Genomic DNA, 21,541 nt, shown 5'->3' with positions numbered 1-21,541 from the left:
TACTCCCTTGGGGATGCTACCCACCTCACTGGGAATGCATGCTTCAGAGCAGGGACCCCACCCTCAGCACTATTGCCATGTTGCACCTGATAATTCTTCATTGTGGGGCTTCCCTGTGCACTGTGGGATGTCTGGCAGCATCGCTGGGCCTCTACCCACTGGATGCCATGAGCATGTCCGCCGAGGTATGACAACCTCAAACATTTCCAGACATAGCCACATGTCCCCTGTGGGGCTAAAGAGCTCCTGGTTGAGAACCACCGATGTTATTGAGCACAAACTGAACACCGGTGTGTGTGTGACAGCAGGTCAAATAAACATGCTGTGTCTGTCCCTGGCATTCACCCTTCTTATTGCCATGGAGATTTTGCATAGTATATTAAGGGAAAACACAATTACAACTGGTGTGTATAATATGCCAGTTTTGAGGAAAGAAAACACTGCTGTATATTATTTGTGTATATTTGGAGAGTGTGTGGGTCTGTGTAAATCTAGACGGCTGTATACTAAAATGCTTGCAGTGATTATCTCTGGGCAATGGAATTAATGGATACTTTTCCTGTTTTCTTTTCATTTTTCTAGCATTTCTACCATGGGAAGGTATTATTTATGTGATGTTTAAAGTATCTACTTTCTATTCTAGGGAAGAATACCACTACAATCTGAACACCAGTTTGGTGTTTTTTTTGTTTTTCTTATTTCTCAGTGGTGGGAGAGGGTTAATAGGAGGTAAACTTTTATGGTGAATCGTTGGTGTTTTTTCTTTTAGTCAGTTTTGAGGTCTGAGTGAAGGAAATTTTTCCGGCAGTCATTAAGCCTTGTCATCTTAGCAGATGCTCAGATATTTTCCCACACAAAAGCTTGCATTAGGGCGGCTACATTAGGATCTCCTCATTTTTCCCTGCTCTTTTTTCACTCACAGGTTGAAAATGAATATGGCAGCTACTTTGCCTGTGATTTTGACTACCTGCGCTTCCTGCAGAAGCGCTTTCGCCGCCATCTGGGGGATGATGTGGTTCTGTTTACCACTGATGGAGCACATAAAACATTCCTGAAATGTGGGGCCCTGCAGGGCCTCTACACCACGGTGGACTTTGGAACAGGTTGGTGTTTTTAGTAACAGAAATTGCAGCTTAAAATCAGCTTTTTACTCAGTCAGTTGCTCTGGGCAGCTGTTGTTTTAAGTGTCATGGGCAGATTGAGATTTTTCATGTTTTCATTTTTCAAGGAACAGGTAGAATAGAATACTTGCACCCCTCAGTAACAGAGGGTTATCTGTAGGCCAAGAGCTTCCAGGGTAGCTGCATTTTCAGCACTGGTGGAGCTAGCCTGGAACATGGAGTACTGCTGTCTCAGGGGCTAGGCTGGCCCACCCAAGATGAAGAAGCAGGTGGGCAGCTCCAGCTGTGAGAAGCTCTACCTTGAGGCAGTCACCTTTTAGGCTGTGTCTGGGGTGCGCTTCTCTGCTCTTTCTGCCCTCCCTGTCCTCCCACCTTGGCAGGACACTCGGGGCTATGCCTTGGCTGTAGCCAACCTTGAGGTCAGCCACTGGCTGGGAACTTACCTTACGCTTTGTTATCTTTCTGCATAACTTAGAACACTGAACTGTCAGGGCTGGAGGTGGTTTGGCAGATGCTACAAAGGCTATGCCAGATTCCTTACACAGTGCTGTGTAAACTGTGGAGATGCTGCAAGTGAAAGTTACAGATGGGTGGGCAATGTGGTTAGGATGCTTCTGGCCATAAGTAATATTAAGAGAGACTTCATTTAGGAGAGCGGCTTTCATAAAGGATATGACAGCTGTATTTGTCCATTCTTGCACTGCCCTAAATAAATACCAGAGACTGGGTAATTTACAAAGAAAAGAGGTTTAATTGACTCACAGGCTGTATAGGAAGCCTGGTGGCAACAGCTTCTGGGGAGGCCTTAGGAAACTTAAAATCATGGCAGAAGGCAAAGGGAAAGCAGGCACGTCTTACATGGACAGAGCAGGAGGAAGAGATAGGAAGGGAAGTGCTACACACTTTTAAACAACCAGATCTCATAACTCATTCACTCACTATCAGGAGAATAGCACTGAGGGGATGGTGCTAACCCATTCACAAGCACTTTGCCCCCATGATCCAGTCGCCTGCCACCAGGCCCTACCTCCAACACTGGGGATTATAGTTCGACATGAGATTTGGTGGGGACACAGATCTAACACAGATCCAAACCATATCAACAGCTAAATGTCTGACTGGACTTTTTTTGTGTGTGTGGCTATGAAAGACATTATTGAGAAATTGCAATCTTTGAATAAAGTCTGTAGATTAGATAAGAGTATTGTATCAGTGTAATTTCCTGATTTTTAGAAGTATATTGTGTTTATTTAAAGAATGCCTTTGTTCTGAGAGAATGAACACTGAAGTATTTAGGGATAAAGGGCCATCACATCTGCAATTTATTCTCAGATGGCTCAGAAAAATGTATATTTTTATAGAGAAACTGATAGTGTATATCTAGTAAAATGCTAACAATTGGGAAATCTAGGTGAAGGGAATAGGAGAGTTTTTTTGACAACATTCTGTAAGTTTGAAATCACTGCGGAATAAAAAGTTACAGGCTAGGCATGGTGGCAAGTGCCTGTAGTCCTAGCTACTAGGGAGGATGAGGTGGGAAGATCACTTGAGCCCACGAGTTCAAGGCTGCGGTGAGCTGTGATTGTGCCACTGCACCCCAACCTGGGCAACAGAGCAAGACCCTGTCTCAAAAAAAAAAAAAAAGATACACACACACAAAAAAGACAAGTTCCTTGAGTAGCATAAAGACCCTGATGTTCTCCCCTCTGAGGTAAAAGGCACTTCATGCGCATTGCACAGCCAATGTTTGCCTCTCTTGAGAGGGATGTACAGAAGACTGAAATGAGGAAATTAGCCTGGTGTTGCCTTTTTTTTTTTTTTTTTTTTTTTCTGAGGTGGAGTTTCGCTCTTGTTGCCCAGGCTGGAGTGCAATGACATGATCCTGGCTCACTGCAACCTCTGCCTCCCGGGTTCAAGCATTCTCCTACCTCAGTCTCCCAAGTAGCTGGGATTACAGGCACCTGCCACCACGCCTGGCTAATTTTTGTATTTTTAGTAGAGACAGGGTTTCACCATGTTGGCCAGGCTGGTTTCAAACTCCTGACCTCACATGATCTGCCTGCCTCGGCCTCCCAAAGTGTTGGGATTACAGGCGTGAGCCACCGCGCCTGGTCTGTAGTCACATTTTTTAAGAGGTTCTTCTACCTTATCAAAAAAGAGAAGAACAGAAAAGAACTGACCTTAAGTGAATAGAGTGTTTCGAGAGCATTTGGTGATAAAAGGACTCATCCGTTAGGTTGGTGCAAAAGTGATTGCAGTTTTTGCCTTTTAAAAAAAAAAAAAAAACGGGCCCAGCACAGTGCCTCCTACCTGTAATCCCAGCAGTTTGGGAGGCCAAGGCAGGCGGATCATGAGTTCAGGAGTTTGAGACCAGCCTGGCCAACATGGTGAAACCCCATCTCCACTAAAGATATAAAAATTAGCTGGTACAAAAATCGTGGTGGCGCACTTCTGTAATCCCAGCTACTCAGGTGGCTGAGGCAGGAGAATTGCTTGAACCCGGGAGCCGGAGGTTGCAGTGAGCTGAGATCGCGCCACTACACTCCAGCCTGGGCAACAGAGCGAAACTCCATCTCAAAAAAAAAAAAAGAAAAAAAAAAGAAAACCATGACAAAAACCACAATTACTTTTGCACCAACATAATACAAAGCGCTGCAGAGGAAGTGACATGCCGGTTTCCTCCTGCTTTGGCCAGGCTTCTCATCACAGCGATGAAAAAGCACGGCATTTTTCGGTTGGGAGGAACAAATTGAAGGTGATTATGATTGTGTTTTAAGCATAATTTGTATGTGAGGTGACAGTGTGACTGTCACTGCTAGGGGTTGGAGAATAGACAACCACAAGGCCAGGGTGCCTGGGGCAGATGGGCCCTCCAGTCTGAGGCTTTTGCCAGCTTCATTGCTTTGTGTGGGAGAGGGGCATTGCCCGATGTGTCTCATGAGAACAGTGTTTAAAGAGCTGAATGCCACCTAATGCTTAATAGTGAGAAAGACAGCCAATGAGATTCTGCTCTTTCTCGATCAGCATATTCTGTCCTGAAAGCTGGCCTTACAGAGAAGCCAAAGGCCCATCTCAGAGCAAGTGGTTATCAGAGGGTCTTGGCTGGGGCCACGTCCACCCTGGGATACCTGCTGTGGGAACTGGGTTGTGAAGTGTGGGGCCAGGGCATTCTCTGCTCGGGTTGGTGTGGACACTGCTCATGCTTCCTCTTTCCCCAGTGTTTGGCAGCCCATTCCTTCTCTGTGGAGAAATTATTTTTTGTTTTAGAGGAGGAAGGGAAAATAGAAGACACGAGAGGCAAGACAAGACACCCCTAATGGGACATTTCATGAGGAAAACTTGAGAGCAAGTGGTTTGGAATGGCTGATGTACAAATTAGAATCCAGAGTATATTCCATTATTCAGGGGTAAACACAATTAGAGCCCCCACATCCCTTTGATTTCTTAATTAACTGGCAAATATTTGTGGTAGTATCATGTGTACGGTGTTATTGAGGCTGTAAGTATCTTCAAACCAGGCTCATCCTGTGGGGTGCATCCAGGTCAACCAGATGTTCTTGTGAAGAGATAAGCCCACAAGATATGGGTCCAGGCCCTGGGGAAACACAGATAAAGAAGACAGGCCTGTGAAGGGAACTCTTGTGCAGACAGGAAAGGCCACGGGGACCTCCTCAGAGAGGAAGCAATGTTCTCTGGTCCACACACATCCTCAAATGGGTCCAATCAGAAGCTAGCTTGGAAGTATTCCAGGCCCATGGGGTGTGGGAAGGGTAAGGGGCCTGTCTTAGTCAGTGTGGGCTGCTATAACAAAATATCTTAGACTGGGTAATTTATAAACAAAAGAAATTTATTGCTCACAGTTCTAGAGGTGGTGAAGTCCAAAATTAAGATGCCAACAGATTCAGTGTCTGGCAAGGGCTTGCTCTCTGCTTCAAAAATGGTGCCGTGCCTTCTTGCTGTGCCCTCACATGGTCAGGAAGCTCCGTTGAGCCTCTTTTTATTTATTTATTTATTTATTTAAATTAAAAAAATATTTTTGAGATGGAGTCTCACTCTGTTGCCCAGGCTGGAGTGCAGTGGCACGATCTCGGCTCACTGCAACCTCCACCTCCCGGGTTCAAGCAATTCTCCTGCCTCAGCCTCCTGAGTAGCTGGGATTACAAGTGTGTGCCACCATACCTGGCTAATTTTTATATTTTTAGTAGAGATGGGGTTTCACCATGTTGGCCAGGTGGTCTCCACCATGCCAGGCTGGAGTCTGTTTTTATAGGGGCACTAATCCCATTCATGAAGGTGGAGCCCTTATGACTTAATCACTTCCAGTGGCCTCACCTGTTAATACTATCATCTTGGGTGTTAAGTTCCAACATGAGAATTTTGGGGGGATACCAACATTCTGACTGTAGCAGGGCTTCAGGCCCGAGTACCATGAAGGGCTCTTGTTATTTAACTTCTTGTCATTTCCACGACTGACCTACCTTCTCCCTCTTACAATTTTCAGGCAGCAACATCACAGATGCTTTCCTAAGCCAGAGGAAGTGTGAGCCCAAAGGACCCTTGGTAAGAATCGAGGGTGAGGTGTGTGTTTGCAGCTGTTAAGAGAGAAAAGTTACATGCTGCTGAAACTGGGCAGTAGGCCCTTGATGTTTTTGGCTCTGGAGTCAGCAGCTAATGGGATTGTGGAGTCATAGCCATTCTGGACATGTGAATGACAGCAGAAACAGTGTTTCTATTTGAAATTGAGCTCCTGCACTGGGGTGGAACAGACTGGGGACCAACATGAATGGCCTGTTACACATCAGGTTCTGTGCTCCTGCATCCTGGTCTCATCTGGTCCTCAGGGCAACTCTCATAAGTGGTCTTATTGTCTCCATTTTTATTGAGGCTCAGGGAACCTATGTCACTTGCCAGGGTCATATAGCCAGTGTGTGGCTAGGCCGGGATGGTTGGCAAGCTGCAGGTGGGTGTCAACAATCTATCAATCCTTCTCTCTCCATTCTTCCCGTCTTTGGCTGAAGTTGCTAGTCTCATTGTCACTCAGCCCAGTTTAAGGGGTTAATATCCTGTGCCTTCTCTGCACTAGGTCAGACTGCCCCACCTGTGTACAAGCCTGATTTATAAAACAGCCTTTTCTGAGTCTAGTCTCTGCTTAGTGAGCAATGCAGACCCTGCATTCATAGACTTTGGGTGGAGCTATTTCCTGGAACCTAAAACAAGAAGTCCGCACAAGAAGGTCCAGACTTCTTTTTTGTTCTCTAGACCAAGGCTTGGCAGGGCAATGCCCAAGAAAAACATGAAGTGTTTGAGGCCTGCTTTGCAGAATACTGGGACAAGTCTTCCTTGTTATAAATCAACCTGAGATCTGAAAATCCGGATTCATACAAAGGTTGAATTTGGAGCTGTTATTTATTTATTTATTTATTTTTAAATGGAGTCTCACTATGTTGCCAGACTGTAGTACAGTGGCGCGATCTCAGCATTCTCCACCTCTCGGGTTCAAGCGATTCTCCTGCCTCAGCCTCCTGATAGCTGGGACTACAGGGGCGCACCATGACGCCCAGCTAATGTTTGTATTTTTAGTTGAGATGGGGTTTCACCATGTTGGCCAGGAGGGTCTCAATCTCTAGACCTTGTGATCCGCCCACCTTGGCCTCCCAAAGTACTGAGATTACAGGCATGAGCCACTGCGCCCGGCCTGGAGCTGTTATTCTATAAAAATATTTTGCTACCTAGTTTCTTTGCCCAACAAGACTTTCCTACTGTGTTTAAACAGGGGATCAGCTATCTAAATTTTCATGTAGGCACCACTTTTCAGGAATACTTGCATTGTATAAGATGAGATCTACTTTAGGTTAGAACCTGAGGACTGAACATACGCATTGCTGGTATTGGAAGTGCTCATTGGGGGGCGGCTCTGGGTTAAGCAGTGTATGTCAGCATGTAAACCCCCTTTACACCTGTCATAGATGGGGCATTGCAGGGAAGCCCTGGCATTGGAAGGTCATAAGTCTATCCTAAGGGCTACGTTCTTTTTTTGTTTTAGATCAATTCTGAATTCTATACTGGCTGGCTAGATCACTGGGGCCAACCTCACTCCACAATCAAGACCGAAGCAGTGGCTTCCTCCCTCTATGATATACTTGCCCGTGGGGCGAGTGTGAACTTGTGAGTGTTCATTGCCTGAGGGGAGGGTGCCCTCAGTAGCCATGGGCTCACAGTGAAGTACCGTGTTCTTTTGTTTCCTTGTAGGTACATGTTTATAGGTGGGACCAATTTTGCCTATTGGAATGGTAAGAGCACTTTAATATCTGTAGAAACTTATGCTAGAATGTTTCTGTTGATTAATTTGGGGAGGGGTGTGCCCACAGGCAGTTTTATTTTCTTTTTTTGTTTATCCTCTCCTAAATTTTCTTTTTTTTTCTTTTTCTTTTTGTAGACAGTCTCACTCTGTCACCCAGGCTGGAGTGCAGTGGTACAATCTCAACTCACTGCGGCCTCCACCTCCCAGGTTCAAGGGATCCTCCTGCCTCAGCTTCCAAGTAGCTGGGATTATGGGATTACAGGCATGCACCACCATGCCTGGCTAAGTTTTTGCATTTTTAGTAGAGACGGGGTTTCACCATGTTGGCCAGGCTGGTCTTGAACTCTTGACCTCAAGTGATCCTCCCACTTTGGCCTCCCAAAATGCTAGGATTACAGGCGTGAGCCACCATGCCTGGCCCTAAATTTTCTAACATGTAAGGATTACTTACGTAATTTTAAAAAATAGTATTTCTTACTTTTTTTTTTTTTTTTTTTTTGAGACGGAGTCTCGCTCTGTCGCCCAGGCTGGAGTGCAGTGGTGCAAATCTTGGCTCACTGCAAGCTCTGCCTCCCGGGTTCACATCATTCTCCCACCACAGCCTCCAGAGTAGCTGGGACTACAGGCACCCGCCACCACGCCCAGCTAATTTTTGTTTTTGTATTTTTAGTAGAGACGGGGTTTCACCATGTTAGCCAGGGTGGTCTCGATCTCCTGACCTCGTGATCCACCTGCCTTGGCCTCCCAAAGTTCTGGGATTACAGGCGTGAGCCACTGCGCCTGGACAAAATAATTTTTAAGGGAAATAAATGTGAGCATTTAGAAGCCTTACTGTTTTAAACCAGGCTAGTTGGGCAGGCTTCAGTCACAGTCTATAACTGTAGCTTATTTGTTCAAATATTCTACTGTGGTCTCTTTCTTTTAACGTTTTGTTTTGTTGAGGTATAATTCACAAACTATAAAATTTACAATTTTTAAGTATATGATGCAGTGGTATTTACTGTATTCACAAAGTTGTGTAACCGTTACCATTATCTAATTTGAGAAACATTTTATCACCCCAAAAAGAAACTCCATACCCATTAGCATTCATTCCACACTGTCCCTCCTCTCAGCCCCTGGAAATAATATACTTTCTGTCCCTGTGGGTTTGCCAATTCTGAACATTTCGTATAAATGAACCACATATATACACCTGTATGACTTCTTTCATATAGCCCAATGTGTTCAATGCTCGTCCACGTTGTTGCACGTACTAGTGCTTCATTCCTTTTTATTGCTGAATAGTATTCCCTTGTGTGGATGTACAGTATTTTATTTATCCATTCATTGGTTGATGGACATTTGGGTTATTTCCACATTTTGGTTATAGTGTTGCTTTGAACATTGATGTACAAGGATTTGTTTGAATTCCTGTTTCAGTTCCTTTGGGTGTATACCAAGAAGTGGAACGGCTGTGTCATATGGTAACTCTATGTTTAGAGTTTCAGGAACTGCCATAGTGTTTCCCAAAAAGGCCACACCACTTTACATTTCTGTATTTTTTTGTGTAGGAAAAATTACGACAAAATTTTTCTGTAATGTCTTTGATTTTTGTTGTTTTTTTGCAAAGACAAATGATGCTGTACTGGCTTTTCGCTAAGCTTCATTCCCTACCTGTGTCTTTATTTGCATTTTTCTCTCTGAATCATGGAGGATGCCCAGCTGTTGAGTTTTGAAGGCTTAGTTTGGGCCTAAATCTCTCAGGATCTGAAATTGGATACTGTCAGCTCTTAATGAAGTTTCTCCTTTGAACTGCTATCTTTTTTGCAGGCTGAGATGGGCTAGGAGAAGACATCGCTTACAAGCATTATCAATTTTAATACTATTAGTAGAGGCAAGAAATGAAGATATTGCAAAACTCAAATGTCACTGCATATAAGATAATAGTGTGCCTGGGGCGTGTCTGGGTGGGTGAGGGGAGGGAGAGCATCAGGATGAATAGCTAATGCATGCAGGGCTTAATACCTAGGTGACCAGGCTGGGTGCGGTGGCTCACGCCTGTAATCCCGGCACTTTGGGAGGCTGAGGTGCGTGGATCACGAGGTCAGGAGTTTGAGACCAGCCTGGCCAATATGGTGAAACCTTGTCTCTACTAAAGATACAAAAAATTAGCTGGTTGTGGTGGCGCTCACCTGTAATCCCAGCTACTCGGGAGACTGAGGCAGGAGAATCACTTGAACCCGGGTGGTGGAGGTTGCAGTGAGCTGAGATCGCGCCATTGCACTCCAGCCTGGGTGACAGGACAAGACTTTGTCTCAAAAATAAAATAAAATAAATACCTAAGTGACCAGTTGATAGGTGTGGCAAACCACCGTGGCACACATTTACCTATGTAACAAACCTACACGTCCTGCACATACATCCCAGAACTTAAATTAAATTTAAAAAAAAGAAAAGATAATGGTGTGCCAAGGTTGGTCATTGATATTTTAGATAATCCCTGTGTGTTTGTCTTATAAGAAAAAGTTGAGACCTGGTGGGTGCCTTTTTCACTTAGTAGATGGGGATTCCCCCTAGCTGCCATTGATGGGATCGAGACCAATCATCCAATCCAGGAAAAAAGGCATCGTTTTTGGAACTTTATGGTTCATGACACAATTTTAAAAAATCTTACTGTTATACTTAAAATAACACATTCATCTTAAAAAAAAATTGGACATTATAGAAACTGTCAGAACATAAATGTTGTCCTTAATCCTCTCTCCTGCCCCTCCTTCTGCCATAATCCATAGAATTCCCCTTTCTTCCTCTGTTGCCTTATTTAGCCTGCATATTAGCCTCATCTTAATTAGAGATTATCAACACCACTTTACAGATAAGAATAGCTGAATACAAAAAAAAGTCCACACGTTTTCTGTTCAGCTGGCAAGGGGTGGAGCTCGGACTGGAACTCAGGTGGTGGTGAGCCAGAGTCACTGCCCTTTGGATCACCCTTTGCACCCTGGAGCCCCTGAGCCAGCCCCCACACCCACCCCACTGTGTTCTGCCAAGCCTCCCTGAAGCTGCTTTTTGCCCTGTCTCTTTGAGGAAGTGAGAGAAGGCCAGTCTGTACTTAGCAGCTGTTCTTCAGGCCAGCTTCCTAGAGGAGAGCAGGGAGAGAAAGGCATCAGGAGTGGGGAGTTCACCGCCCATCCCACCCACAGGAACATGCACCTGCCTGTGCAGGTGTGTGTCTCCTTCCTCCATACCTGTGTGTGTCCACAGCTGTGTGATGGCTGCCTACAGGGTCCAGGCGCTCCTGTACTTCTCACACAATGTGGAATGTTGATGAATGCAAAGTCTCACCATTTCTTTCACCTTCCCACCTCACACCCTCTTAAGTGGCCAGAGGAGGCTTGAATCTGCACCATTTCTCTGCGATGCTGCCCTTTGGTGGTCTAAAAACACCCAAAGTAAGATTCTGCCAGTAGAACTAGAGCAAATACTTAGTCTTCCAATCCATCCTTAAACCCACTGGACAGCTTCCCAGCCTGGGCTCCCTCGGCCTGTAAAGTGTGCTTCTAGAGGTCACACTTTCCCAACTCAACCTGGCAACCCCCTCCATGCTGGGCTCTGGCTAAGGACTCAAGGGCAAGTGAGGCACAGTCTCTGCCCCTGAGGTGCAAGCAGCGTAGCGTGGAGAGAGACATAACAAATAAGAAACACAGCACAGCATGGGTGACTACCACATTAGAAGCAGACGAGGGCCACAAAGAAGGTGAGTTCCTTGCAGCAACGGATGTGGGGTTTTTTTTTTTCTTTGTGTCTCACAGGAAGGGATGTGTTTTAACCTATGAATCCCTTAAGGCAGGCAGACCTGTTGGCTGTGAGTTGTCTCTGATTAATAAGAAATGGGGGAAATGGTATGACTAGATCAATTCAGTTGGTTGAGTGGTCCAGATCTTTCAAAGTTTAGATTCTGTGCAGAGAACTAATGAAAAAGTCTTTGGAGCTGACCTGCTTGATCTGATCCTCAGCCTTGCTCATCTGTCACCTCAACAACCAGTAGGTCACCCAAGGTGGCTCCATCATTGGTGAGCTGCGTCCAAGGAATTTATTACTAATCCTAGGTAAACTATCATGTTTTGTGCCTCATTGATGTACAAATTAGGTTGGACAAAAGACTATTCCTAAAATAACTTCATTCTCACACACTTGCATTGCAATATGCTCTCTGAAGTAGAGGAGGAAGGCATAAAGCCTTGCTGGTCTATGGATGGCAGCATCAGCGTCACCTGGACGCCTGTTAGAAATGCAGTTTCAGGCCCCACTCCAGACCTGCTGAATTAGAATCTCTGGGATGGGGCTTAAGAATCTGTTTTAACAAGCTCTCCATGTGACACTTAAGCATGGGTAAGTTTTTGAAGTACCACCCAATGTTGCAGACAACCTCATACCTGTGAACATCATCCCTGACAAGGTCGGGATCCTCTGGTCTAGACCCCGCCCCTTGCACAGTAACTGCAGGGGCATTTGTTTTTCTAGTCCTTTTGTATACTCAGTATTGGCATTATCCATTGGTCTTTGTTGTAGGTCAAGTTCCCAGGGAAACAGACTCTGAGATTACCTGGTAGAAAGCTTATTGATTGTGCTCTCTGGAGCAATGCCTGTAGGATAGAGAGGGAGAAGTGGGGCTATGATGCAGCTTCACAAGTGGCCTCAACCAGTCTTAGAGGGAGCTCTGCAGCTGGGTTGGCTGTTCCAGGCACATTGGTCAGTTGTTGGATGTGGGCTATCCCTGAGGGTTGTAACCTTGGGTGAGGCAGCTCAGCACAGGCCAGCACCCAGAGATGGACACATCTGAGAAATGTCAGCAGACAACAGCCCTAGCCGCTGGGAGAATGAGTGAGTGCCCTGGTTCTAAAGGGATCCAAGAGGAGAACCACAGCCCCATTGACAGTCTTTGTAGATGCAACAAAGGCCCTCGGATTATGTTTGAACCTCTGTGGCTGATGTGGGTCTGCCGTCATCTCCCGCTGTGTTTGGTTTAATAAGCCCTGGGTTTTCTGCTGATCCATGGCCTAGTCATCTGTGTCTTCACCACTGAGCTTTTCTCAGCCACAGCTTGAGGACATGAAAAAGTTCAGAGTTGACAGGATTAACAGTCAGAGATGGGGGTCATATCATAAGCCCTGCCATTACTGCTTGTGAGGTGTTAGCAGATTTTTGTGGGGAGCTTCAGATTCCTTGCTTGTCCAGTGGGGGTGATACCTGCTAGAATCACAGCTGTGAGCTTCTGTAGAGAGTGGATGGAAAGAGTCCTTGGTAAACTCTAAGGTGCCTGGTAAGTGCTACCTGTAGAAAGAAATTCCTTCCTCTAAACGTTGCATCCTGAGGGTCACGGTTGCATCCTGAGGGTCACGTCTGTGTCTCCCAACAATTGGTTTTAATGTGTCTTCTAGTTTTCTCTCTCTACAGTGCTGAGCTCATGGATCCCAAAGAACTTGTCCCAGAGCTGCGCCATCAGTAATAACTAGTGGCACATTTTTGTCTTCTAGGGGCCAACTCACCCTATGCAGCACAGCCCACCAGCTACGACTATGATGCCCCACTGAGTGAGGCTGGGGACCTCACTGAGAAGTATTTTGCCCTGCGAAACATCATCCAGAAGGTGGGTGCTTTGTATGAGCTGTGGTGGGCTGATCTTGGACAGAGCCTCTTTTGAACTCACTGGCTCTGTGGACAACTTCCTGCCTGGAGCCCTCCTGTTTGAAAGGATGGATGAAGGGAGGCATCAGCTAGACTTGGGTTTGCATCTTGTACCCACGTGGTTAAGAGTGAGTCTATGAGCAGATGCTTATAGGAGAGTAGGAGATATAAGACATTTATTTAAAAACTGCAATATATAATACAGTGTTAAACGCTACTTACAAATTCACTTCTTATATAGTGAGAATTCACCTGGGGAAATTTCCGTCTCCATTTTCTTCTCCTTCCAGGCCAGATTATCTTTCCAAAAGTTCAGGTGAGAGGTAGGGTGATGGGAGAGAATGCACAGATCCTCTTGAGACTATAGCCCTGATTAAGGCGGCATGGATATATGGGAGCCCCTATCCTTGAGACACAGCTAATGTGCTTCAATATCAAAAGAGGTAAAGCTAAGCTCTGGTTTCTTTATTTAATGCATCATCTGAAAAAAGTAAGTTTCCAGTAACCAAAGTGTATAAGAATTATTTCTCACTAGAAAATAACTCTGTCCTTATTTGCAAGAGAGAAGAAGATAAACTATTTTCCTTTTTATGTGTGGCCCAATATACAGACTATGTGATTTCAGAATGAGGAACACCAGATTTTGAACCTGGACACTATTTCTTCAACCTTAAGCCAATTGTGTAAATTCCCTTTATATAAAAGTAGAGGTAGCCGTACTTGCCTCACAGACTTGTACAGTTTAAAAATAAATGGCACTCAATAAATGTTTGTTTTCTTCTTTCATAGTCAAATAAATGAACAATAATTATTTATTTACCTAAAAAAAAAAAAGAGTGAGTCTATGAGCAAGTCAGTCTACTGATTGTTAATTTGTAAAACTGGAATTACAGCATCTGGTTGTGCTGTAAAGCTTGAAAAGAACGTATGTAAGCCATCCAGGACAGTTCCTGACACATATATGTCTAATAAGTGGTAGCCGTTAACTTTATTTATCTTAAATGTAAGAAAATGTGTGTCTACTTAAATAGCTGACGTACATAGGAAAAAAAATCTTCAGGTACTGTGAAGCGTGGTGCAGATGTCAGCTGTCAGTGAAGCTTCATTTTTCTATTTGGAGCAAGTGATTGCTGTTTCTGGACTGCATCTGAACTGCTTAGTCCTGCTAGCGTTGTACCCTTTTGAGGCACCTAATGCACCTAGGTGGGGTTTCCTGTCTCTGCTGTGGGTTAAAAGAAAAAACCCACAGTTTTTGTGCTCAGTCACCTGAGTTTTGAAGTTAAAAAAACAAAGGTTTTCTGCCTATAAATGGTATGGTTTTTTTTGTTTTAAGTATGATGTCGTTTTAATTTTAAGCATGTGTTAAAATGAATATTACAAATTTTTTAAATATAAAAAATACAATCTAGACTTACCACACTTATAATTTGTCCATTTCATCTAAATTTTCAAATGTATTGTTAAAATGTTGCTTATGTTATTCGTTTATTATGGGTTTAATCTCCACAGAATTTATAGTAATGTCTCCCAAGCTCTCCCTTGTATGTTTGTTCTGTTTTGAAGCTTTCTGTTCCTATCTTTATTTCCTTCCTTTATTTGAAGCTTAGCTTTTTAATGCAGCCTTTCTTCTTTTCTAATATAAATATTTAAGGTTATAAATTTCCTTCAAGTACTGCTGTGGCTTTATCTCATAAGTTTTGATGTGCAATCTATTTCTTACTGTTTGCTTCTAAACGTATCTATTTTGATTTCTCTTCACCATTGATATGTGTTTTTTAAATTACTGGAAATAAGTACTTTCCTGTTTTTTTAATTTCTAGTCTTTTTGCATTCTGGTTAGAGAATATAGTCTGTGATACCAATCCCTTGAAAGCTGCTGAGCCTAGTCTTAGAGCCTGACATACACCAGTATTAATGGTCAATGTGCGCATAAAAAGAAAGTATATTTTACAGTTGTTGACTATATTCTACATACATGTTCATCAGATTAAGTTTATTAATGGTGCCATTGATATCTTTGATCTGCTTCCTAATTTTTTGTCAGTTCAGTCTACTATTTAGTGAGAGTTGTCCTCATGTATTTCCCCTTGTAGCTCTGCCAGCTCTGAGGTTATGTTATTAGGTGGGCAAATTGAGAATTACATCCTTCAGTACTTAATAGTAAAGGGATTATATAACCCTCTATTTCTAATAAGGCTTTTTGCCTGGAAGTCTTTTTTTTTTTTTTTTTTTCTTTTTTTGGTCTGTTATTCATTAACACCGTTTACCTGCATACTTTTGCTTGGTATTTTTCTGAAGTATCTTTCCCAATGCTTTAATTTCATCCTTTTTATATCCTTTGTTCTCTTTACATGTGTCCCTTATAAATAGGATATAATCGAATTTTTAAAATATCTAGTTTGAAATTTCTTGTCTTTTAACTGATATATTTATACATTCTCATTCATTGTACTTCTTGATATACATAGATTAATTTCAATTATCTTATTTTATAATTTCTATTCATTTACCTTTTTGGCTTTTTCTTTCCCTTTATTGCTTTCTTTTAGATTGAGGTTTTTTGTTTTGTTTTGTTTTTTTCCTCTTATTTCTTTCCCCCCTCTTCTACTTTGGAAGTTATTCACTGCATTCTAATTTTTTTAGTGATTACCATTTAAGTGTGACATCTATACCCCCAGAAAAGAACAACTCGTAGTACACAGCTCAGTGAATTTAGACAAGGGGAGCGCAGCCCTGTGACCAACACATAGCTCCCCGGAAGCCCCTCTAATGTCCCTCTCTAGTCATTGACACACATACCCATTCCCGAGCTCACAGCTGTCCTCACCTCTATCACCAGAGATTCATTTTGCTCGTTTTTAGGCAGCAAGTTCCTACAATATACACTCCTGTGTCTGGCTGTCTTGTAATAGTTTAAAATTAATCAATATCTTTACTTTCTCCATATTGCATCCCTCTTTAACTTACTGTAACTCCAATTACAGCCCTCTTGATTTGTATGTTATTATTGTCATGTATTTTAATTCTCTGGGTTTAGTTTTCATGTATTTTAGTTCTCTCCTTAAAAAATAAAACCCATGGGGCATTACTATAATGGCTTCAGATAGTATTTCACTTGACCCACATAGTTCATTTATTGGCAAATGATTTAACAAACATTCATCAAGTACTCTGCATGCGCCAGGTTGCAGTTTTAGCTGCTTGGTGGATGTAGGCTTTCCTGAAAAGGTGGAGCTCAAACAAAAATTTTAAGGTGGTGAGAGAGCCATGTGGCATATCTCCGCCTGGACAAGAGCATTCCAGGCAGAATGCAGCCAGTGAGAACTTGGGAAGGTATATGGCATTTTTAAAGACTAGCAAGGAGGCCAGTGTGGCTGGAGCCCAGTAAATGAAGGGGTAAGAAGTAGGAGAGGCTGTGCGCGGTGGCTCACGCCTGTAATCCAAGCACTTTGGGAGGCCGAGGTGGGCGGATCACGAGGTCAGGAGATCGAGACCATCCTGGCTAACACGGTGAAACCCCGTCTCTACTAAAAATACAAAAAATTAGCCGGGCATAGTGGCGGGTGCCTGTAGTCCCAGCTACTCCGGTGGCTGAGGCAGAAGAATGGCGTGAACCCGGGAGGTGGAGCTTGCAGTGAGCCGAGATCACGCCACTGCACTCCAGCCTGGGCGACAGAGCGAGACTCGAAAAAAAAAGAAAAAAGAAGTAGGAGGTGAGGTCAGGGAGATAGATGGGGAACAGATCACATGGAGCATTACAGGCCATCATAAGACTTTGGCTTTTACTCTGAATGTAATGGGAATCCATTGAGGAGTTGAGCAGAGCTGTTGTTAAAGCATTCTGTTAAAGCAGATTCCAGCTGCTGTGTTGAGATTAGACCCTGGGAGGTGCGGCAAGGGTAGAGTAGGAAGACCAGTTAGAAAGTTTTTGCAGCCATCTCAGTGAGAGGTGATTGTGGCTTAAGAAGGTAGTAGGAACTAGGCAGTTTCAGAATATATTATGAAACTAGTGCTAATATAATTTTCAGATGGGGAGTATGAAAGAGAGGAGAGTCGGGTGACTCTAAAATGTTTTAAATGGCAACTTGAAGGACAGAGTTACCATTTATGTGGGGGGAAGATCAGGAGTTCAGTTTTGGCTGTGCAAAGTTAGACTTGTCTAGTATATGTCCTAGTGGAGATGTAGAGTAGGCAGTGGATATATGAATGCACAGCTTGAGACACAAGTCTGGTACCTTTGTCCCAGGACCACACTTTTCTTTATCTTTTATTGCTTCTTCTGCCTGAAGTATATTCTTTAGAATTTCATTTAGTGAGCAAGTTATATTAATTCTTCTTTGTCTGAAAATTTTTTTCACCCTCATTTTCAAAATGCAGTTTTTCTTTTCTTTTCTTTTCTTTTTTTTTTTGAAGGCAGGGTCTCACTCTGTTGTCCAGAATGAGTGCAGTGGTGAGATCTTGGCTCACTGCAACCTCTGCCTCCCAGCTTCAAGCGATTCTCCTGCCTCAGTCTCCCAAGCAGCTGGGATTACAGGCGTGCATCACCACACCTGGCTAATTTTTGTATTTTTAGTAGAGATGGGGTTTCACCATGTTGACCAGGCTGGTCTTGAACTTCTGACCTCAGATGATCCATCTGCCTCAGCCTCCCGAAGTGCTGGGATTACAGGTGTGAGCCACCATGCCCGGCCTCAAATTGTAGTTTTTCTAGACTGATGGTTTTCTCTCAGCATACTGACTTTGGGCTTTTATTGTTGCTGCTGAGAAGTCAGTTTACTGTACTCTGTCACTCTCTTGAAGATAATCTGTCTTTCCTCTTGGACAGCTTCTGAGATTTTCTCTTTATATTTGACGCTGTATATTTTCTCTGTGATGAATCTAAGTGTGACTTTCTTTTCGTTTATCCCGCTTGGTAGTTTTGGAACTTGTGGCTTGGTATCTTTTTTCACTAGTCCTAAAAAGTTTATGCCATTATGTCCTCAAATATTTGTTTCTATTAGATAATTTGTTAGACCTTCTGATTCTAGCCTTCACAGCTCGTAATCTCTTTTTCTCTGTGCAGCATTCTGATTGTCTTGAAATATGTTCTTCAATTGTTGCTTTCTCTGTAGCAGCTATAAATTCTAAGATTAAAACCTTTCCATTGAATTATTAAATTATACTTTTCATTCTATAAGTTCACGTTAGCAGTTCGAATTTTACTCAGCCATTTTAAAATTCTCTTGCTTTTTCCTTATGTATACATGTTCTTCTTTTATTTCTTTAAACATACTAGAGATACTTCTGTTATATATCTCTATTTGATCATTTCAGTATGCAGAGTCTTTCTTTGTCTCATTCTGCCTTTTGTTGTTTCTGTGACCTCTTGTTCATGATGTCTTGTTTCTGTGTGTGTGTTGTGATTTTGACTGAGCTTAATTTCTTGGAACTTTTTGTTGTTGTTGTTGTTGTTGTTGTCATTGTTCTTAGAGACAGGGTTTCACTCTGTCGCCCAGGCTGAGTGCAGTGGTGCAGTCCTGGCTTACTGCAACCTCAACCTCCCGGGCTCAAGTGATTCTCCTGCCACAGCCTCCTGAGGAGCTGGGACTACAGGCATGTGCCACCATGCCTAGCTAATTTAGTATTATTATTATTATTATTTTGTAGAACCAGGGTCTCACTATGTTGCCTAGGCTGGTATTGAACTCCTGGGCTCACTCATGGAACTTTTATCTTTAGGAATTATTTGAGATTTGGGGTGAACGTGGGTTCTTCCAGAGAGAATTAGCATTTGCTTCTGGCAGGTACCAGGGAACATTATGCCTTAAATTAAAATCTTAAATTGAGGGATTTTTTTTGTACTACAGAAGCAGTGTGAATTTTAGCTACAAAATATATCAGAGGGCTGACTGTGCATATGAATTTTCAAAGGAGATTTATTTTCTCCCTACCTATTGCCATGTAACAAAGTACCCCTAAACCTAGTAGCTCAACATAACAAATATTTATTATATCACAGTTTCTGAGGGTAAAGGATCTAGGAACAGCTTAGATAGATGTTATGTCTAAGCTACTCCTAGGGCTATTTTTTATTTCTATCAGTTTATGCAGTCTTAAAAATCAGCATTTTCAAAATACCATTCCATATTTGTATGTATGACCTCCATCATTTCTTTTGAAAAATCGCCTGTCACTGGTTTTCCTTTGATGGTATAGGTCTTTTTTTCTCTAGTGCTTTTAAGATTTCCTTTTCATCTTTGATTTTTAGGAATTTTCCTATGGTATGCCTATGCATAGTTTTCTTTATATACATCTTGTTTGAGGGTGTTTGAACTTCCTAAATCTATGGCATTATTTCTTTTGTGGATTTTAGAACATTCTTGGCTGTTATCTCATCCAATGTTATGTTTACTTCATTCTCCCACCTTGCCTTTCAGAACACCAGTGATATGTGTGTTAGACGTTTTTTCCTGTGTTCTGTGTATCTCCTAAGCACTTCCATTGTTTCTATCCTTTCCCCCGAACATATTTTAGTTTAGATTTTATTCTGACCTATCTTCTAGTTTATCAATCCTCTTTTCAACTGTCTGAGTGAAACCCATATTATAGACTCAATTTCAATGATTGCATTTGTCAGTTCTAGAGCTTCCATTAGATTTTAAAAATTGTTTCCAGTTCTCTGCTGAAATTCCTCATCTTGTTTTGTTGTATGTTTATTGGCATAATTTTAAGCTTTTTTCAGATTATTCCAATACCATGATGTCTTATGGATCTGTTTCAATGGCTTTTTTCCCTTTTTTTTTTTTTTTTTTTTTGAGACAGAGTCTTGCTCTGTTGCCCAGGCTGGAGTGCAGTGGCGATCTCAGCTCACCTCAACCTCCGCCTCCTGGGTTTAAGTGATTCTCCTGCCTCAGCCTCCTGAGCAGCTGGGATTACAGGTGTGCACCACCACACCTGGCTAATTTTCATATTTTTAGTAGAGATAGGGTTTCACCATGTTGGTCAGGCTGGTCTCGAACTCCTGACCTCATGATCTGCCCACTTCGGCCTCCCAAAGTGCTGGGCTTAGAGGTATGAGCCATTACGCCCGGCCCTGGCTTTTTTTTCTATTCGTTTTTGATCAGATAGTGTTGTCTCCTATATGTTGGGTTTTTTTCTCATCTAGAGGTCAATAAAACAAAAAAGAAAGAGATAATTTGGGTTATATATGTTTTTTCTTCCAAAAGAGATTTACTTTTACTTCTACCAGGCAGTTAGAGTAGACAGAGATCATCTTCATGCAATCAGGGATTAAGCTAATTTGAAAGTGGGCTTCTGTCTTCTTGAGGGTTGGTCCGCTTCTGATTCACTTTCTTAGGGGTCTCAACTGAGAGCTTGAAGTATTTACCAGGGTTCTTTCTCCGTTATGATCTCTGAAGTCCAATTTTTATCTTCTCAGCCCTAGAAGACTCCCAGAAGTTGTGTTTGGCTTCTAGCCTCTCAGTTGGCCCTTGTGAATTGACAAATACCTTGATGGGAAAACTAGTAACAAATATCAGACTTGCATCATGGCATTTTCCATTTTTTTGGAATTGTAACCACTTAATTCCTTTCTGCTTTGGTAGCTTTCTGATGCTTTCAAAAAGATATTTTCAAACATCTTGTACAATTGTTCTAGATGTTTTCCACAGGAAGATTTGTCAACAAACACCTAGTTTCAGAGATTTACTTACTCCCTAAGAGATTCTCCAGAATTTGCTATCCACAAAGGTGTTAACCTTCAGAGCACAGGGAAAACCTTCCACAAATTATTTTTCTGAGATCTGTCGATCATCCACTTAATCATTATACAAACATTCAACACCAGTCTTACAGTTTCTGTGTTAAATGCTAGAGGTGAGTGATAAATCTACCATGGTCCTATGTTGGAGGGGCTCACAGAAGAGATAAATTTGAATTTTTCTCTTTAAGCATCCCTCTTACTCCAGAGTTTCTCCAAATAGAATGAAATCACCTTTAGGCAAGCTTTAAAGATATGGCAGATATGCAATTTGTTACCTCTCTCACCAATCTGAGCCTTTTTTTTTTTTTTTTGAGAAGTCGCCCAGTATTGTGTGAGAGGTAGAGTCACAGATTGGAGAAGCTTTGGAGAGAGACAGAACAAAACTTGAGTGTTGACTCCAGTACTCAGTGGGCAAGGTACCCTCCTTCCACATCTGTGCAATACGGTTAGCATGTCTTCTCAGAGAATAATACATAGCAGTTATTTTTATTACTGTTTTTCTTCACTTACGTCATTGTAAAATTTCAAACTAGAGTTAAATATTCCTCTGGAAACTTGTGCCCACTTATGCTCAAAGCCTCTGTTGACAGTTCCCTTTAGTAGCTGCAGTAATCTCCATTGCTCAATTGCTCCCAAGAAAATCAAGGAGGAAGTATTACTCTGCCATTCTATTAGTTTTTATGTGGTGTCCGGACCCAAAGGGTATCC

At 42.6% G+C, this 21,541-nt stretch overlaps 1 protein-coding gene across 4 annotated transcripts in view; it reads left to right on the top strand.

Moving 5' to 3' along the window:
* GLB1 (galactosidase beta 1) overlaps positions 1-21,541 on the top strand; it is a 139,881-nt gene that overhangs the window by 38,555 nt on the left and 79,785 nt on the right. For 3 of the 4 annotated variants that reach the window (XM_055383408.2, XM_004033810.5, XM_063703673.1), the window contains exons 6-10: positions 923-1,103; positions 5,623-5,681; positions 7,165-7,286; positions 7,371-7,411; positions 12,942-13,054. In XM_055383408.2, coding sequence (XP_055239383.2) covers positions 923-1,103; positions 5,623-5,681; positions 7,165-7,286; positions 7,371-7,411; positions 12,942-13,054 — 516 coding nt within the window. The remainder of the gene's footprint in view (positions 1-922; positions 1,104-5,622; positions 5,682-7,164; positions 7,287-7,370; positions 7,412-12,941; positions 13,055-21,541) is intronic. The other variant, XM_004033811.5, reaches the window with a different exon arrangement.

This window comes from Gorilla gorilla, chromosome 2 (assembly GCF_029281585.2).
Source record: "Gorilla gorilla gorilla isolate KB3781 chromosome 2, NHGRI_mGorGor1-v2.1_pri, whole genome shotgun sequence".
NCBI classification, from domain to species: Eukaryota; Metazoa; Chordata; class Mammalia; order Primates; family Hominidae; genus Gorilla; species Gorilla gorilla.
The sequence above is the reverse complement of the archived record's forward strand: the minus strand, read 5'-3'. Positions and strand labels throughout refer to the sequence as shown.